We start from the raw sequence: 21265 nt of genomic DNA, 5'->3' as shown, positions 1-21265 counted from the left end.
AATAATAATTCCCAACCCCAAGTCCTTGCCCTTGTCCATTAAGGTACCAGAACAAGCTGCATTACATGAAAGACCTACTAATAAAATTTAAAGATATATTTAAACCCCCTGATGGCTTTCATAAGAACTTATACAAGAACTTATTGCAAGTTGAGTGTTACAGGATCACCTACTGAGAATTAACAAAAAAGAAGTGTCAGTTATCACCAATATCCATAGTTGCCTACTCTCCCGGAATGCCTGGGAGACTCCCGAATTTCTGGGAGTCCTCCCGGACTCCCGGGAGCGCAGGCAATTCCCCCTGGTCCTGGCCAACTGTGTAAACTAAATGGAGGGGTGGGGCCTAGTGACGTCATGGACAAGTCATCATGGCCCCGCCCCATGTTTTTATTGGTCCAGAGTAGTAATGCCCGTTTGGCGCAGTTCTAAGACCTCGCCCCTACACATCCACCTGCACCCCGGACCTCCCGGGAATCATCTTGCCCATGTTGGCAAGTATGCCAATATCCCGGGACTGAATTAACACCTTTGTGATACGCTTACCTTTGACCTTTATCCAGTAGGAGTACCTGTACCCCTAATTTGTTTTATTGTTTATTCATGTGGAATTATCTATGTTTAGTGTGGAATAAAAATTTTGATCATGAGTTAAAAAAAAACTATTGCACTAGATTTTCCTTTAATTTATTTTATATTGTGATGACTCCATGAGGAAATTTCAACCATGATATCACTTCCAATCTATGATGAATCCATTGGGGATAAAAAGTCTTAAAATACATGAGAATATCAAGACTACATCCAGTAAGCCCAATACCTATAGGGGAGATTTAACATTGGAAGGTGGTTTACAAGTTTGCCCAATATGACGCCATTGACACAAGTTTATGTTTTGTAAGTTTACCCACAAGAGGGGAGTCACACCTTGGATGAACATTTCGGATTATGAATCATCACATTTTTATTTTACATTTTATAAAATTGGATTTTACTTGTTAACACAGTGTTGCACTATTATTTGTATATTTTATTGGGTGGGGTACGGCATATCTATGCCGATTACCCCAACAACACTTACCCCATGATGACTCTGAAGGGCTCCTTCCCAATGATCAGTGATGACGAATACTCTCCAAAGCGACTTCAACCAATCACGATCAAGTAAGAAGCCTGCTCCACTTAATGACGTCATTCACCACGGCGACGGTAGTATCGCCGCTAAGGGGGTAATGTAAGTATGCGCCCATGCACAATGTAGAAGAGGTGGGTTTTCAGAGAACGCTTGAAGGTTTGAAGACTAGAAGAAAGTCTTATTGTGCGAGGGAGGGAATTCCATAAAGTGGGTGCAGCCCGCAAAACAGTCCTGTAACCGAGAATGGGAGGATGTGATGAGAGTGGAAGAGAGACGCAGATCTTGTGCAGAACGGAGGTGTTGAGTTGGGAGATATTTTGAGACAAGTGAGGAGATGTATGTTGGTGCAATTTTGTTGATGGCCTTGTATGTTAGTAGAAGAATTTTACATTGGTTTCTTTGAAAAACAGGCAACCAATGTAGAGACTGACAGAGTGGCTCAGAAGAAGAAGAACGGTTTTCAAGGAAATTCAATCTAGCCGCTGAGAGCAAAATAGATTGTAGGGGTTCAAGTCTGATTTTGGGAAGACCAGTAAAGAGGGAATTGCAATAGTTGATGCGGGAGATGATGAGTGCATGAATTAAGGTTTTTGCAGTGTCTTGTGTGAGATATGTGCATATTCTGGAAATGTTTTTTTTAGGAGCGATAGCCAGCAAATTAATATTTCTTAAAAATATTTTAGTTGTGTCATTTTTACCAACAAGCGTATGATTGGATTTGGATTAATTTGAGCAGCTAATGAATTTGACGCGCTCTGAAGAACCCACCCCTTTTAATTACAGTTGGTTATATAAGCTCTGTGGCGTTAATTGGATGGTGAACAGTGCCATAAATAGGGATCATCGATCACTAGTGATACACCTATTGTCAGCGAAATTACTATGCTACATAACTAAAGACAGACCATGGATGCAACTTGATCTTAATTGTTGCATTCATGGCGTAATTTAGAGTAACGCACAAAGCAAATCACTGAGCATATTTGCACTTTGGCAAAACCAATCTGCACTCAGGTGAGGAGGGGGGGGGGGGGGGAGTGGCAAATTTAATTAGTGCGGACAGATTTCGAGTTGGAAGGTGGGGTGTCCTAGTTTTTATGGTGGCACTTTATAAAAACATGTTAACAATACACTACTAGGCCATAAAACCCATAAACAATCCAAGGAAATGTCTTCTTCACTTACAATTACTCCCTCTTTTATTATTCTGCTTGCTTGGTGCTCAGGAATGTTTATATAATTACACCATGTGGTATTACGCTGAATTGTCCTTATAGAGGATGAAAGTAACAATGTAATGGAAAGTGTACAGGTCCGATTATAAAACAGCCTTCGTCAATTCCCACTGCGGAGAGTTTATTTAATGCACATGTGGTAATCCCGCTTAACGAACCGTGCAATCTTCTCGCATTAATCTTTGTTTTCTTTTTGCTGGAACTAGATGCTACTTAGATAATTGACTAAAGTAAATAAACTGTTATTGCCGGCAGTGGTTTAAAAGAGCAGAAGCAAGTTATTGTCCAGCTTAGTAAAATCATCTAAAGACGTCCGTCCAGGACAATGGAGAAAATTGCCTCATTAGCATCAAAGTGTATTGGGTTCAACTTGAATAGAAATTACTGGTGAAAATGTGCACAAGTGGGACAGCATAAGCTGTATTGTAGATACTGAAGGTAAGTATACCACACGGATCGTTCTATTGAAGTAAAATTAAATACTATATCAAGCCTGGACGACCTGTGACTCTCCATATGTTGTGAAACTACAAGCCCCAGCATGCTTTGCCATTAGATAGCCAGCCGATAGCAGGCAGGGCATGCTGGGTGTTGCAGTTCACAACACCTGGAGAGCCACAGGTTGGCTAGGCCTGAACTATATCATCTATAGACATGAATGGAACAGTCACCTTCAGTTCTTTATCCTTAAAATGGTAAATAGTCCCTCCGAATTTTTAGTAGAAAAGACTTTTGGGTATTTCCTTTGATATGGAAGCCCGTTGAGTCAATGAACGAGAGCATCTTCTACCATTTCCAGTTGGTAAAGTGTGAATTGGCTTTTGGTACTGCACAGTTATGGGTCTAGAGTTTGCATATAAAAACATGGCCAATGGCATGAATGTGTGGAAAGAGGCCAACAAAAGACACCTTAAGTGGGGGCTTGTAGCTGACAGACGTGTCTATATTTTAAGGGAGAAAATCACTATATCTGACAAAAATGTGTGTTTTTGCTGGAGACAAGGCTTCTCCCTATTTATCAAAGGCTACTGTTGCGCTATCATTATTTTACAAGTGGAACAGGAAGACCAAGCCACGGCTTCTCGTTCCACTACGCATGCGTGATCCGGCAAGCTGGTCACGCATATGTTACATCAACACTGGGCCGGTGAAGAGGTAAGACTATTCTTAACGCTGCCGGACAGTATTTCTGGGCAACTGAATATCACTCGGCTTCTCTGGCGATATTTTAAGAGTAAATCGCAGCGATAACAGATAAACAGTGTTAGAAAATCTGTGCTATCTCCACATAATAATAAATAGGGGTCTAAAGTATTAATCATTGCAAAAGTTCTCCTACACAGGGACTTTGATAAACAAAGTTAGGGAAAATCTTGTACTTTTTCATGACTTTTAGCAAAGCATTGAAAGTGTGTTCTCAGTGCCTCCCTGCAGCATAGTGTACTATGTACTGTATTTAATGAGCGCTCCAATAGAGCTCCATTATTCTGTACTGAGCATTATCGCTCATGAACACTTCAGGCAACGTTGAAATTGAGCGAACTACAGCAAAGGAACCACTTATCAGAAAATGCGCATAGAGGTCAATTCATCTAAAATATTTTTGTACTAACAGCACCTAAGTGCGTTTAACGGGCTTTTAGAAGGCTGAAGAGCCCGTGTGTCTGAGCCCCTACTGTGCACATGCACAGTAAACTAAAGTAGTTACATAAAGATCACATAACAAGAGTAAGAGCGCAGAATCACAAAAAATAGATTTGTCAACTGTCTAAAAACTGAAAGTAATAATTACTGAACTGTTTTCAGAATGAAAAAGAAAGAATCAAAAAATAAATTCAATGAAGGTGGTGGTGAAGGGAGAATGAAAAGAGGTGGGGTGTGGAAATAGGGGGTCGGGAGGGGATGAGGGACCAGGTGGACCAGGGCAAGGTGATTAGAGAATTATACTGAGAAGGGAAGATGTATGTGGAAGTAGGAGCCCATTGTTCCCATACTCTAGTTGATTACTTAGAAGAACTATGAAGAGTGCTTGTCATGTACTTTATAGACACAGACTCTATTAATGACTGTACGGTGGCTCAGTGGTTAGCACTTCTGTCTCACAGCGCTGGAGTCATGAGTTCGATTCCTGACCATGGCCTTATCTGTGTGGAGTTTGTATGATCTCCCCGTGTTTGCGTGGGTTCCTCAGGGTGCTCTGGTTTCCTCCCACACTCCAAAAACATACTAGTAGCTTAATTGGCTGCTATCAAATTGTCCCTAGTCTCTCTGTGTGTGTCTGTGTGTTAGGGAATTTAGATTGCAAGCTCCAATGGTGCAGGGACTGATGTGAGTGAGCTCTCTGTACAGCGCTGCAGAATTAGTGGCACTATATAAATAGATGATGATGATGACTGCTTGTAGTGTTGGAAAATTTCCAATCAGTGGCTATCTGGCACGTGGCAGCTGAGACTATATGTCTGACCATCTCATTCTGGAGGGTAGTAGCTGTCGGGACCCCAAGTGGAAGGATGAAGAACCTGGGGGAAAGGAGGACATCTAAACAAGTCCCATTTTAAAGAATTATGAATATTGCTTTAAACAATTACAGACAAGAGTCCCCCTCATTAATCATGTAAATATATGAATATCTAGAATACTGCACTGCATCTAGAGAACATGTCATATCCTGACATTCTCTTTTTACCTTTATAAAAAACAGATGTTACTTTAACCTATAACTCAATCTGATTAGTAGCACCAACGCACAATTCCCTATCAGTAATGGAGATCTTGAGGTGGTGCATTAGAGTGGAAGATTTACTCTTTTCAAGACAATTACCGTGAAAATGGGTATTAAACAGAATGATCTAACTCGTGACGTAATTTGGTCTTGTCAGTTCTGTTCACTTCAATAAGTTTTGTGAGTCGGGTAAACTTAGAGACATGAAGAGACAAGTTTCAGAGACAGTTGGAAGTACCTAGTAAATGAAAGGAGCCGTATAGTAAAAACATTTCTGCATAAAGCCACACATTACTTCCTCTATCATAAGCCTGCTGATGATACAATCTCCTCTGCTGTACTATAATATACTCATATTATTGTCATGACACAGAAACTGTTACCAATAATCTACATATGGAACACTGAGATCAGAACACTGAGATCAGAACACTGAGATCAGAACACTGAAATAAGAACATTGAAATAAGAACATTGAAATCAGAACACTGAGATCAGAACACTGAAATCAGAACATTGAAATCAGAATTAAAGGGTGTTCGATGAGAGTCAGAGCACCGCTTTTCTATCAAATTAATTTCCTTCTTGTCGATGTGTTCACAGTTTTGAAGTTAACGGGGATAATAGCCAATCAAATGCTTGCAGTATGTAGGAGGCAGTGACTTGATCACCTGTTTGATTATGATAGTGAGAACAGGACTATATATGACAGGGTTCGTGTCATGGTAAAGGGAGGGGAATGGAGGAAAGCAGGAAGCCACACATTAAGAGTTACATAAGTAGAAGGAGCAAGGTCCTCCAGCAGCACAGAAAAGCAATGTGAATGTCAACTGTTACAAACACATGATATGAATAGAGATGAGTAAGGTTGTAACAACATTTGCACACATTGGATTTCGCAGAGATTAGAAATTACGATGATACACTCTTCAAGTTCTGCTTTGGCTTGGTCAACCCTCCGAATGGCCATTTCACACTATATTTGTAAACTTTCATTTTGCTTAGTCTACTTTATGAGTATGGGACGACGATGGTCAATTCATTCTGATGGGTGGTGTGGCTGGGATAAGGCCAAAAAATGTTGCTAGCGAAAGATGCAAAAATTTACATAACTTACAAATTTAGGTAAATATTCCTTTGAGCAGTTTTGGAAAATTTCACTCATCACTAGATACAAGTTTATACATTTAACTTTTCTTTACAGGACTCAATTTAGGAAAAGGATGTATAGTCCAGGCGGGAAATAGAGAAACCATGGGTAGATGCTAAGATTCTAATTGACAATTTAAATTTTTCTACGTGGTCACATATGCAACCTGGGATGTGCTATCTGGGGGTAAACGTATCAAGCTGCGAGTTTGTGGCGGGTTTGAAATGTGGAGATGTTGCCTATAACAACCAATCAGATTCTAGCTATCACTTTGTAGAATGTACTAAATAAATGATAACTAGAATCTGATTGGTTGCTATGAGCAAACACCTCCACTTTTACAAACCCGCAGCTTGATACATTTACCCCCCTGGGGTATAATCTTATTATAATACACAAGTGATGCTAATATATGTATAAACTTCTGTAAATAACATATATATAAACAGTAACGCACAAGACACACAAGCGAATTGGGACTGACACCTAAATCAGGACAGTTGGGAGGTATGAGTTCAGATGTGTGCTGCCTGCTTGCAAAGCAAAAATTCCAGAGATGCTGCTGTGAAAAACTGTCTTTCAAGATCATCGAACCTATCGTTAAAAAGTGACGAGAGTGACGGTTTTCTTTCGCTACTTATCGCAACAATAGAAAACTTCCTATCAACCATGACTTATTAATAAATTATTGCCATGGAATTCCGGACAGGAATGGTAAGAGTACACCTACCGCTGAGCCGAGCCTGTGTCCAGGGATATGCGCAGTGTAACCGAAAGCCCTGACATATTTTAATATAATTCACAGTTGAAAAAAATGCTTTAATTGAAAAACAAAGAAGTTTTTTATTGAGTGTCTCCGGCTAAAACCTTCCTGAGATGGCAATAGCAGGAGAAGCATTAAAACGGTACCACCGCGAACCTTGTTATATAGCAGTGGTCAGGGAGCGGGGGTAAATTACCCCAAATGTGGTAAAAATGAAATTCCTGGAGGTACTGCTGCCGATTCACATGCTGCCGGTTGGATTGTAGACCCCTTTAAATGTGAAATTGCTGTTGTACCAGAAGAGCCTCAAGGGTTGGCAGAGGCACTTCTTGAGCTTCGATGCAATAATGAAGCACCTATTGCATTTGAAAACAAAGCAGATCTGTCATATTTTTGGATGTCAACAGCTGCAAAGGCATTCAAAACTGCACATGAGGAGGCAGTCAAAAAGTTGCTGCCTTTTGCAACAACCTACCTTTGCGAACAAGGATTTTCCACTCTAACGAACATAAAAACAAAGCAGAGAAATCGATTGGACGCTGAAGACTGTATGCAAATTGCTCTGACATCAAAATGCCCCAATATTGATGCTCTCGTATCAAAAATGAAGCAACATCATTTCTCCAAAACCTGAAGTTTTGAAGTTGAAGCTTTCAAAGAAATTTTGAATAGATTCAATAAAATGTTGAATTCCAATAATTAACAATATATAATTTTCTTCCTTTCAAATCAAGGGGGGTAACGTCGGCATATCTAAATATATTTGGGGGTAAAAGGTAAAAAAGTTCCCTGGCCCCTGTTATATAGAATTCCTAATGTTTTGCATAATTTACTTTCTACTGTAAATTTATGAGGATATTTAAAATGAATAGGGAAGCTATTTGACCATATAGATTTGCAAGACTGCATGCTTAACCATAACATGACCCCATGCTAAATACATCACTTGGACGAATTACCTCTATTGAGTTTAGAGCCTATTTACTAACATTATATTTAGGATGTAAACCACAACTACCAATCAGTCACTTCCTTCCTTTGTCTAACTTGCACGAGACAGATAAAATCTAATTGATGATGATTTTTTTGTGGTTCAGTGCAAATGTTACACCTAAATACAATAATAGTAAATGAACCCTACTATGTGAGCCTGAAATAAGAGAATAATGAAAGAGAGTTGTGTGTTTTGGTGATCATAATGCTCCTCTTATCCAGTACTTTATCTAAGGGGAAATTACCTTAGCATTGATGCATCCGCACAGCAGAAAACAAAGTTGTAATCCCCTCAGACTGTCACTTAATTGCTTGCAAGCTGAGTGATTGCTAATTTATGCCTACAGGCACTAGAACTGCCATTCAAATGGTATCACTCTTTGTCATTATCAGTGATTGATGTCATTTATCATGAATCATTGGTTTTCATCTGGTGTCATTTTACACTAAATTTAGCAGCTCTTGATAAGAATCTCTAACTCAGTTAGCTACAAACTCTACATTATTGGGTCCAAATGTAGAGGGGATACTGCAACTTCTCATCAAATGGTTTAATTTCCCTCTATAACTTTATGTTGAATCTAAATGTTTTTTACAGTAAAAATGTACTGCAGAAAAAAAACAGTGGGGATGTAAAATCTTAGCCTAAGAACACAGCCGTGAATAAAGAATGGTACCAAAACATCCTCCAAGAGCAACTTCTCACATCCATCCAAGAACAGTTTGGTGACGAACAATGCCTTCTCCAGCATGATGGACACCTTGCCATAAGGCAAAAGTGATAACTAAGTGGCTCGGAGATGAAAACATCAAAATGTTGGGTCCATGGCCAGGAAACTCCCCAGACCTTAATACCATTGAGAACTTGTGGTCAATCCTCAAGAGATGGGCGGACAAACAAAAGCCCACAAATTCTGACAAACTCCAAGCATTGATTAGGCTATAATGGGCGGCCATCAGTCAGTATGTGGCCCAGATGTTGATTGACAGCATGCCAGGGCGAGTTGCAGAGGTCTTCAAAAAGAAGGGTCAACACTGCAAATATTGACTCTTTGCATAAACCTAATGTAATTGTCAATAAAAGCCTTTGACACTTATGAAATGCTTGTCATTTTACTCCAGTATACCATAGCAACATCTGACAAAAAGGTCTAAAAACACTGAAGCAGCAAACTTTGTGAAAACCAAAATTTGTGTCAATCTCAAAACTTTTGGCCATGACTGTACACATGAATCAGCATGCTGATCGGGACTTTTTGTTTTAATTGTTTCATCATGTCCTGCCAGCTATTGGCTGGCTATCTACTGGCAAAGCATGCTGGGGCTTGTAGTTTCACAACATCTGGAGAGCCACAGGTTGGCCAGGCCTGATATATGTCTTTGGAGTGTGGGAGGAAAACAGAGCACCCAGAGGAAACCCACGCAAACACGGGAAGAACATACAAACTTCACACAAGGCCCTGGTGCTACCACGTGTATAATTTATGAATGTTGTGATTATTACACCAACTTGTAATTTCAATATAGTGTTCCTTTAAATGAGATCATGACAACAAAACACCGTTATGCACTTTCACTTGGTTTAACTCCTGCTATTCTGAACGTTACGCTGTATTGCGTATTTCAGTCCATGTGTCAGCTCCTTTGTGTAACCTTAAAGGCATTAAAACAAAGATTTTAATCAATGCAGAAAAGGTGCGAGCGCTGCTTTAATGTCCTGACCTGTGATATCACCAAACGAATGTTATTCATCAGGAGTAAAGTCTGGAAGGGTTGGTGAAATTAGTAGGGGGGAAAAGATGTAATGATTCACGGCTTGTGAATTGAGCTATCGAGGAAAAGAGGAGAAAGTGGCACAATGAGTTTCCTTGATGGCACAAGTCGTAAATCTGTTCTGTTCTCAAGTTCTTTTATATGTCAGAGCTTGTTAAACAGGCTCAGAGGACCTGTGAAACGCCTTTTAGAGCACTTTCCCATCTTCACAACACTCCTGACACCAGTTTGTCACTTGTCCCAAGACCCATAAAACTGCTTCCTACAGGTGCAGGAGATAATCCCCCTTCCACACTATACACGGCATCACCGTATGATCCAAGAAGTCTCCAAACATCTAACCTAACACATAAGATTGTCTAGATTTTGCAATATTGTTCAGGGTTTAACGTATAATCAACAACTACGATCAAAATTGATCGTAAATATTAAACCATGTTACGTGATCTCTGTTACCCACAGCACACTATTATAGCTTATACTAGAAAGTTAAATGTTTTAAACAGTCACTTCAATGCTTCAAAACAATCAGTGCTCAAACTTTTCGTTCCATATTCACATGAACTTTGGTCATACACAAGTTGCAGTACAGTGTATAAGTCTTGCTGAATACGGGGGGAACACAGGAGCCACAACGTGACTCGGAGCCTAAGTGACCTGCAGTGAAGTGTAATAAGAATGGATCTGTCATCATAACTGAGTATTTTAGGATTGACAGGAACATAGTTACAACATTTGAAATAATTCCCAGAGATACTTTGCTCGTGGGAAAGGTAATTGTTCAGTGATGTCACATGTAGCAGTCTAAGGAGATCTTGATAGACTACAGTCTTGACCATTACTTGTTTAATAAAAGTAGCAATAATATCATTTGTATTGGTGGTCAGTAGAAACTTCAGATTTAGGGTTCCGGGAGTAGCTGTTTGTTGGGCAGATTAAATCCCAGTGTTAAACAGCAGACCAAGACCACCTGAGATGGCACAAAACATCTGCCATGGCTACAGAGTAGCAGGTTTCAATTTTGGGTGCTCATTTTTTTTTCATATCAGATGAATTTATTTAAAACAGCATGTGCCCGTTCCTTGTGAGTGATCATTGTATAGTTCTATGTTTAAAAGGCTATAATCCCAACAAGTTTGAAACAAACAGCCAACAAGAATGACTGAGAATCTTATATATAAAAATCATCGGTTTGTTTGTCTGTCCGGTTATGCATTCGGACACCCCTGCACCGATTGGGATGAAACCAATGCAATCTGGTCCAGTTGGATCCTGGCCAGGTTTTAGGGGGGTTAGGGCCCTGGTCGGACCTCCTGTTAGTGTACGCTGGGCAAAATTTTGACCCGAGGAGCCTGCATACGGACACCACTGCACTGATTGGGATGAAACCAACACTAGGTGATCCAGTTGGATCCTGACCAAGTTTTAGGGGGTTAGGGTCTCATTCGGACCTCCCATTGGTGTATGCTGGGCAGAACTTTGACCCAGGAAGCCTGTTCTGCGCCTTCCACTGGATTGATTGGACAAAAACTTCACAGGCTGGTAACGTTGTATCTCAAAAGACATACTAGGGGGCTGAGGTCCCAGTCGGATCTCCCGTTGTTGTAAGCAGGGCAGAATTTTGACCCGGGGAGCCTATTTTGGGCCTTCCACTGGATGGATTTAGATGACATTTAATATAAAAAACGAAAACGACACTGGGCAGCCACCTCATGTGGGTGTTAGAAGAGCTGCTAATTATTTTTAAAAGGTTGACAGTTACATACAACTCATTGATAAATTAATAACTCAAAGATTTAAACCAGGGCAACAGCTAGTTACAAACACACGTTGATTTGTTATACTAATAGTATAGAATTATACTACTATTAGTGACTGGATTTTTTTCAAGGTCTAGCTACATGTTTAAGGTATTTACATTTATCATTTATTTGGACCGTGTTAACTAAAATACAATAAATCAAACAGTCAATCAATAAATAACTCAATATTTGTTTAGATATAAGAAAAACAAAATATGCTATAAAATTAGCCTTAATGGTTTATTCAGATTCAAAGAATGTAACCCTTTCACTGAAAGCCTGTGTTCCACAGCTATAGGGTGCAGTGGCGGAACTGAGCAATGCAAAGGACGTAAAGTACACATACAAGTATAGCAATCCCCATTGTGATATTCGTTGTTAACACAGGCAAAGACAAAATACTGGGAAACACGGCACCATCAATTTTTAATGTTTCTTAATTAATTTAACATTACTGCATAAGGTTTAATGACACCTGATGCATATGAAAAGCCCAACATCGATTTTGTTTTTCACTATAATATTTGTTCGATGTCTCCCGCAACCACGGCACATAGCAGAATGAATTGGCACTTTCACGGACTCATGGCTCAGTGGTTAGCCCTTCTGCCTTACAGCACTGGGGTCATGAGTTCAATTCCCAACCATTGCCTTATCTGTGCAGAGTTTGTATGTTCTCCCCGTGATTGCGTGGGTTTCCTCCGGGTGCTCTGGTTTCCTCCCACACTCCAAAAACATACTAGTAGTTTATCAAATTAACCCTAGTCTCTCTCTCTATGTCTGTCTGTCTGTGTGTGTTAGGAAATTTAGACTGTAAGCTCCAATGGGACAGGGACTGATGTGAATGAGTTCTCTGTACAGCGCTGCAGAATTAGTGGCGCTATATAAATAAATGGTGATGAGGATGATGATGAATGATTGAGAATGCTGACTATATATACCTAGGGTCTGAGCCATTAAGGATACGAAAGCATAAAAAAGGAGTAACTTTACACCTGGGCAAAACCATGTTGCATTCAAGGGGAAGATCATCATCATCATCACCATTTATTTAGATAGCACCACTGATTCCGCAGCACTGTACAGAGAACTCACTCACATCAGTCCCTGCCCCATTGGGGCTTACAGTCTAAATTCCCTAACACACACACAGAGAGAGACTAGGGTCAATTTTGATAGCAGCCAATTAACCTACTAGTATGTTTTTGGAGTGTGGGAGGAAACCGGAGCACCCGGAGGAAACCCATGCAAACACGGGGAGAACATACAAACTCCACACAGATAAGGCAATGGTTGGGAATTGAACTCATGACCTCAGCGCTGTGAGGCAGAAGTGCTAACCACTTAGCCACCGTGCTGCCCTGGAAGATAAACTTAAAATGCAGGGATAGATTTATAGTTGGGGTAGGGCATGTCCTTGATCAACTTTAAATTTCAGTATAAAAATAATGCTATCAAGTATTTGTGTGTTGGATGAAAAAACAGTCAGTATTTAACTCATGTGCAAAATAAAAAAACAAATTTGCACCCCTTGCATTGTAACATGGTTTGTCCAGATGACCATTTACTCCATTTTTGCCGTACTTTCCTTAATGACTCAGGCCCATAGCGCATAACGGTGAAGCAAACCGGAACATGGAGATTGTATCACAGAACTTCGCCCATCTCTAGTTCCTGGCAGGTACCACATCCGCACGTGTATTCCGAGCTTACATGACATGTGACAATGTAACAAGGTTGACAATGAGAAAAGCCTCTCTCCATCGCAAGCAATTGATCGATGTGTAGATATACAGTGTGTGCGATTATGTGATGTTCCTTGGCCAGTCTAAGATCACTCAACCTAGGAACTCCTTCTAAATGAGTCCTTTCACTGAACGCCATTCAATGCGAGAATTAGGAGACAGCGGAGGACTGAATGGGTGAATCATTTGGGTCATCCAAAAATTAGATCAAAGAGAACCTAGCAGTCTATTGAAATGCAATTTCTTCCCAAGTCCCATTGTGGAGACTGAAGGCTTGAAAGAACAGGGTCAGTGTGGTTTTATTGTTGTGAAGCTACTGCTAATGAAAGCCACAGTGAAAAGATAAGAGCTGCCAACCGTATAAAAGAACCACCACTTTCATTTTATTTGCAGTGAACAAAGCGAGTTGCAAAGAGGGGCATCCAAGTGACAAAAGTAATTGGTGTAAAAAGGATATTGAGGCTATTCAGTCTTGGAGATATTGTTCGGCCTGACAGTGTGATGGCTAAACTTGGCTTCTGATGGGATAGTCGCTGCACTGATCATTTCCCCAATGCTAAACATACACTTTTAACTATTGAGTCACTAGCCGTGTCGGGAGATAATCCGCAGACAGGATTTAGATAGGGGAAGAGTAACTCGCTATAAAGGTGAGAACACAGGATGCTTTTAATTACACTTGTTTATCAGCGTCCAAATTACCAGGGAAGTTTAAGCACGTCAGATTATTAGGTAATTAGTAGATCTGCTCTTAAGCATCCCGTGGATTGATGGGATCACATGATTGAATAAACTGACAATCATCAATTCCTTAGATTAAGATACCTGCCTGCTTAACTGTGCTGTCAGTGCTGTGAACAAAGTCAGATAGAATGGTAATGGAACTTAGGTATACTTTTCTTACTGCTGCCAAATCAAAAACATTTCCCATTGGCTAAATACCTAATGGAGGGTTTTTCAACCTTTTGTATCCCGTATCCCCTTATATAACAGCATTGTTTTTGCCAAAATACCCCATAATATGTATCAATTGACCCCAAGTACGCCCAAAAGAGTCTACAAGTATTCGATATTATCGCTAATGTGTATGAAAGTAAATTTAGCCACACTAAACCTTACAATTGACATTTACAGATGTGAACCAGGGGCCTCATTCATTAAGGATCTTAACTTGAGAAACTTCTTATTTCAGTCTCCTGGACAAAACCATGTTACAATGCAAGGGGTGCAAATTAGTATTCTGCTTTGCACATAAGTTAAGTACTGCCTGTTTTTTCATGTAGCACACAAATATCAACTTTAAAATTCAGTGTACAAATAAGCTATCAAGTATTTGTGTGCTACATGAAAAAACAGGCAGTATTTAACTTATGTGCAAAACAGAATACTAATTTGCACCCCTTGCATTGTAACATGATTTTGTCCAGGAGACTGAAATAAGAAGTTTCTCAAGTTAAGATCCTTAATGAATCAGGCCCCAGGACTGTAAAATAATGTTATGCTGGCATCCCACTTTGGCTCTGTTAAAAAGCAAAGTATTACCTCCCTAGTTCAATACAGAGAGCAGGAGACCTTCCTACATATTTAGAAGGTTGTCCTAACGCTATCTGTTACAGGTCAAGCAAAGACTGCAGTCAATTGAGCTGCTGTTGCATCACATTTTAGGTCTACGCTGTTAGAGCAGCACCTCCCTCCTAACACCTTTGTGAAATAAGAGGATATAAGTATGAGCACTTCATTTATTTAATATACATTTTTTAGCTCCGTAATGGACAACTGTTTATGTGTATTAATGTGAATTAGTGGTTTTATTTGCAATTTTACCCAGTATATCTAAATGGCCTAATGATCATAAATTCTACAAATAGGCTTGGCATTACGAAGCAGTTGTTTTATAAATGAAGTGCCTCGTTGGAATGGAAGTTTCTATGTTTCAATCTGCAAGTAATAATGAGCCAAACCTAATACCACAGCATTTTCAACCTAACTAACATACAATAGTCTGCTTCAACTATCCCTACTTAGCAGTTTCCAATAGCAGTAACCTGTGATGGACTAATTAATATTATAGTTGACAGATGTTTTGATTCATACCAGTAGTGTAGCAAAAGGGGTAACAGCAGAAGCAACTTCAATTGAGACCAGGGATTATGGGAGTCCAGATTTGTCCCCAGTGAAGCATAAGACATTTTAGCAGCTATAGAATGCTTTTAAAATCGGGAGCAGAGAACCTCTACGAGAATTCAGGATTAGAAAATCTCCAGGTTGCACTGTGTTTTTCCTGCTGTTTTTGCATGTCTTGGAGTCGATGGCTAAGATTTTGCTGCAGGGCCCGGTGACCTTCAGCTAGGCTATTGGCTCATACCCCGATGAAGTGACGCTATAGTTCCACCAAACGCTTTGATTTCATTTAGGAGAACTTTACCAGTATTAACTATGACATGGGGGGTGGTGTAAATTTATCAAGCTGCAGGGTTGAAAAAGTGGAGATGTTGCCTACAGCAACCAATCAGATTCTAGTTATCATTTATTTAGTACATTTTACAAAATGACAGCTAGGGCCTGAGTCATTAAGGCAAGCAAAGGAGTAAATGTTCTCTGGGACAAACCATGTTACAATGCAAGGGGTGCAAATTAGTTTATTATTTTGTACATAAATTAAATACTGGCTGTTTTTTCATCTAGCACACAAATACTTGCTAGCTTTATAATTACATTGAAATATAAAGTTGATCTAGGACATGCCCTACCCCAACTATAAATCTGCCTCACATTTTAAATATACCTCCCCCTCCAATACAACATGGTTTTGCACAGGTGCAAATGTTACTCCTTTTTTATGCTTTACTCTCCTTAATGACTCAGGCCCCTAGAGTCTGATTGGTTGCTATAGGCAACATCTCCACTTTTTCAAACTGGCAGCTTCATTAATTTACCCCAGGGTGTCAAAAGTGCTATAACCCTTACACTATGGGATTTGTCACACATCTGCAAGTACTACTTTGTTTTATATCACACCATTGGGTGCCTACAATGTCTATGCTCTACATTGGATAGCTTTGCATGCAGAAAGTAGCTCTGTATCACATCCAAGGGGCATAAAAATCTGCCTGGTGATATAAATACAAAGCTGAAACACACAGAAGAAAGCTATGATTACAGGTCCTCAGAGCTGTCTTTCATAGAACTCTGGTGAGAGATGTCCTGGACAAAGTGATTGTTTTACCTATCTATGGGCCTAAGTCATTAAGGAGACCAAGGCAAAAAAGGGAGTAAATTTACTCCTGGACAAACCATGTTACATTGCAAGGGGTGCAAATTAGTTTATTATTTTGCATGTCAGGAAAATACTGGCTGTTTTTTCAGGTAGAACACAAATACTTGATAGCTTTATTTTTACACTGAAATTAAAAGTTGATTTAGGACATTCCCTACCCCAACTATAAGTCTGTCCCCACATTTTAAATTGACCTCCCCCTCCAATGCAACATGGTTTTGCCCAGGTGCAAAGTTACTCCTTTTTTATGACTCAGGCCCTACCAGTGCAGCTTTAAATAAAATTGCGGCTTCTCTTTGATAAGCATCATCACACGCCTGAGCACCACAATGCTATACAACAGAATGTGTCTGATTCCGATAGAACATAGAATGTAGAATTCCCAGCTCAGCAACAATGATACATTCACTTTAGAGCTTTCTGTGTCTCTTTCAGACATAAGAATGTTACACCGCACACCTACCTTTGCTAGATGTGCAGTCAATAAAACATCTGTCTCTACATGTGCTTCAAAGTAACAGGATCAGCGGAATAAGTTTAAAATCAAAGCATTTCTACTTACAAGCTGGAGAGAATAAGCCTGCACTTTGTGATACAAAAGAATAAGTCAAGCTTGGTAAATGTGCATAGGTGGGCTCCAGATATTGTTTATTATTTCACTCTATAATCCATTGTACTGTATTAACCATAGTTGTCTACTCTCCCAGAATGTCCAGGAGACTCCCGGTTTCTTGCAACTTAATTAGTGAAGTGGTGGGGCTTAGGGCGGGGCTTAGGGTGGGGCTTAGGTGGGGCGGGGCTTAGGGCGCGATTTGCACATCATCGTGGCCGCACCCCGTGCTGTAATAGGCTTGGAAATGTAATGTCCGTTTAAGGGGTATGGTCAAATGTCGCAATTTGCTGAGCCCCGCCCCCCCTCGCCCACCTCCCCCCGATCTTCCTGAACACAACTTGCCAAAGTTGGCAAGTATGGTATTAACCACCCATAACTGGATACTATTATAGGTTTTCTGTCATGTTAACTAGATTATAAGAGTTAGTCGATGGTATTGGCGTTTATAAAACACTGAAGTAAACAAAAATTTGTATTTTACACTGATGATGAAGCAATCTGTCTGTAGAGGGCATTCTGAGCCTGTGACAAGCTCTTACCCAGTAAGTCATAATACACTGACACAGGACCGGTGCTAGGGTCCTTGGCGCCCTAGGCACATTTTCAAAATCGGTGCCCCCACTCGGCACACTGTCAAAATCGGCGCCCCCTCCCCTCCCAACGTCTTTCCTTACCTTAACTTGCCTCCATAAAACTGCTCCTCTCTGCTCCGTCTCCTCTCCTCCACTCACTGACACTGTCTGGCCGTGATGATGATGTCACGCCCGACAGTCAGTGAGTGGAGGGGAGGAGACGGAGCAGAGAGGCGGCGGTGGTGATCAATAGCCTCTTCCCCCCTCCCCGTGGATTTATCTGAGGCTGTACGGCGCCCGTGGAAGGCATGGTCAGCGGTCGCCTCACAGTTTTAAAGTAATTTTAATTCTGTGGCGCCCTCCAGAGCGCCCTAGGCAACTGCTTAACCTTGCCTAATGGGAGCGCCGGGCCTGCACTGACACGAGGAGCAGCTATGAAAATGTAATTTCCCAGAAACCTCTGCTTCTTGACAGGAGTTGTCCTGTGATCCCAGTATTAGAAGATTCTTTAAAAAAAAAAAAATTGTATCTGATATTTATATTAGTTTTACAAATTCTAATTGGTAGTTCTATTTGAAAGCGCTGAAATTTGATCTTTTCTTCAAGGTAATTATTATTTTCTCTTACATAATGAGAACAGAGAAAAATGCAGAATAAGGAATAATATTGGATTGCCAAATGTTGTCAATAAAGATGATTTCTTAGTGCAATCAATGCGTGTGGTAGAGTGAAACAAGCAGTCTTTCGCCCATACCGGACTCATTTTCACATTGTAATAATACTCTAAAATCACAGTAGCCAATCAGCAATTAGCTTGCATCTGTCTAGTGCAAATTAGATAATAAAAGCAAATATCTGATTGGTCGCTAGGCTTTAAGTTTAGATTTGCGCCTTTGAACAAAGTCAGTGACTAACCCTCAGATCATGCATGGTTGCCCACTAAACAAGCAGTACCTGTCAGATTTTAAAAAAAGAGGAGGGGGCTCAAGTTTCAGAAACGTTATCATGTGATTTATACTGTTTAAGCATACTTGCCAACTCTCCCGGAATGTCCAGGAGACTCCTGAAATTCGGGTAGGTCTCCCGGACTCCCGGGAGAGCAGGCAAAAAACCCACAAATGGCATCTTGCTGTCAAAATGACACGATTTGCGGTGAATTGCAGCATTTTGGCCCCGCCCCCACAGCAAAAACCGGCATTTTGACGCAGGGCGGAGCCAAATTACGTGATTCCCGTGCCCCGCCCCCTCCCGCCCTCCAACCACGCCCCCCTGCCTGGGATCTCCCGGAAAGAAGTTTAAAAACGTTGGCAAGTATGTGTTTAAGTCTGGCGTCAAATTTGTGTTGTAGAACCAAAGTACTAATGCTACTCACAAAGTACTAATGCTCCTTGTTACATGAATTCATTAAACTAGGTGTGTTTTAGGATCGCTGCTTCTATACTTTAATAGCTTATTACAGATATGTGTGACATGCTGAAGCATTTTATATCCATCTCAACAGAAGCGGATTTCAGCCTGCAAGACCAGAGCGCCATGTGTTGCATTCAGGAGCGTCAAATGGTTTGGACACAGGCAGTGTGAAAGCAAAGGGCAGATCCCATAGACTTTACTGATATAAATTAACAACAGATATCTGCTTTTTAGCGGTAGGACACCAGCCTACAGCAGCTTGTATTTTAGGTTTAAATCGACATATTAGTTTACCCACCTAAACTACATTCAATGACATCATCAATAACTTTTTTAAAGGAGTCACGTACTGCACCAATACCCAAAAATGTAAATACCAATAAAGAAATCGTAAAGAACAAAAAATGCAATTTGCCAACAATGAGTAAATCAAGCAGAAAACGGTCATTATATTGACTAGGACTGTTTAAAATGACTTACCATGCCCACACATGTAGATATGGCCACCGAGGAGTTGTCATAGTTTCTGATAAATCCCTGATAAAAACAAGGCTCTACATTCTGTTCCACATCTGCTAGGATTCCATCTTTACCAAGAACATGTACGGCAAACTGGCTCGACAGCAGAGGAGAAGGCTGCAGATCCAAGTGTAGTTCCTGTCCAAATGCTGAAAATCTGTAGTGCAAGGAAATCTTTGAACTTCGCGTAGATCTCCTCTTCCTACTGTTGTGGACGATATCGTGTGAAATGTAAGCCCCGCTGGAGTCCACTTCTACTGGCGTAACAAAGACATATTCTGGAGGTGGAGAGAGTAGGATAACAGCAAATAAAGTGAAAACACATATGTATTTTCAGTGATCTTTTGTCTAAGTATCATTTTGACGCTGCTGCTAAATTGAAGGCTGTGAAATAATTTAAGCAAAACAGTTAAGTGTGACCTGTCAGTTGCTCAGTTGGGTGAATAGAACACTTATGGCACATATAAAAGCATAAGTAAAACAGCAATCGTCATCATTTATTTATATAGCGCCACTAATTCTGTAGCGATGTACAGAGAATGTACTCACATCAGTCCCTGCCCCATTGGAGCTTACAGTCTAAATTTCCAGACATACACACAGACTAGGGTCAATTTGATAAGAACCAATTAACCTGCTAGTATGTTTTTGGATTGTGGGAGAAAACCAGAGCGCCAGGAGGAAACCCACGCAAACACGGGGAGAACATACTAACTCCTCACAGATAAGGCCATGGTTGGGAATCGAACTCATGACCCCAGTGGTGTGAGGCAGAAGTGCTAACCACTGAGCCACCATGCTGTCCATCTCATCTAACTTGGGATATAACTACCAATGATTACCTAGAAGACCGCAAGACAACCATTTTTAAGTGCTTTGAGCAGGTATGAAGAAAGGAAAATGGGAAAGTTCAAAACAATTGAATATATGTGATGTTTGCACAATGGCACCATGTGAGACAAGTTACTCTCTACAATACAACAAAAACAGTTCAAGCAATTCCGAAGCTAGTGTCGATTTAAATGCACATTTGACAACTCAATCAAAACAATAGAGGTCAACAAGGGATTCAATCATTATGCTTTGGTACTTGCATAAAAAGAGGATTAGTCAAACTTTGCCTTAAGAAAGAGAGATGACAATAGGTTCTTTAGAGTAAGACATTTGTTGCCATCAGGGGGTTCTACTGATTACCCCATTCAGCACACTAAGAGTCAGCAAATAAATGATTTAAGACATAGTTTAAAGCGTTTACTCTGTTCATGCTCTGCCTGCCAAATATATTAGCCACACTCATAAGAGACATCAAGCGCACTGATTGATCTGCTGCTATACAAACTGTGTGATTCTTTCAACCAACTGCAACCAAACAAAATCAGTGGATTCAACAGAAAATTTCCCAGCATCCTTTTAGCTTTCTTCGGTTAGTCAATCTTAGCTTAGATGTTCAAACTAGTCGTTGCTCTATACAATCCGACAATCATAGTCGCTCATTTCAACCGAGCCCAATTGCTTTGTGATATAATTGATTAATACTCATCAATTTGTCAAACATTTAA

The 21265-nt window shown here is 40.3% G+C and overlaps 2 protein-coding genes across 2 annotated transcripts in view; both read right to left on the bottom strand.

Annotated features, from left to right (window-relative positions):
• Nucleotides 1-21265, bottom strand: part of LOC142104373 (uncharacterized) — a 388681-nt gene that overhangs the window by 78743 nt on the left and 288673 nt on the right. The window lies entirely within an intron of this gene.
• The window catches only part of ADAMTS18 (ADAM metallopeptidase with thrombospondin type 1 motif 18), a 77146-nt gene that overhangs the window by 52915 nt on the left and 2966 nt on the right, over nt 1-21265 (bottom strand). Inside the window, exon 3 of the mRNA XM_075188997.1 lies at nt 19668-19984. Coding sequence (XP_075045098.1) covers nt 19668-19984 — 317 coding nt within the window. The remainder of the gene's footprint in view (nt 1-19667; nt 19985-21265) is intronic.

This window comes from Mixophyes fleayi, chromosome 10, assembly GCF_038048845.1.
Source record: "Mixophyes fleayi isolate aMixFle1 chromosome 10, aMixFle1.hap1, whole genome shotgun sequence".
In the NCBI taxonomy this organism is placed as follows: domain Eukaryota; kingdom Metazoa; phylum Chordata; class Amphibia; order Anura; family Limnodynastidae; genus Mixophyes; species Mixophyes fleayi.
Note: the sequence above shows the minus strand (reverse complement) of the source record. Positions and strands in the feature narration are given on the sequence as shown.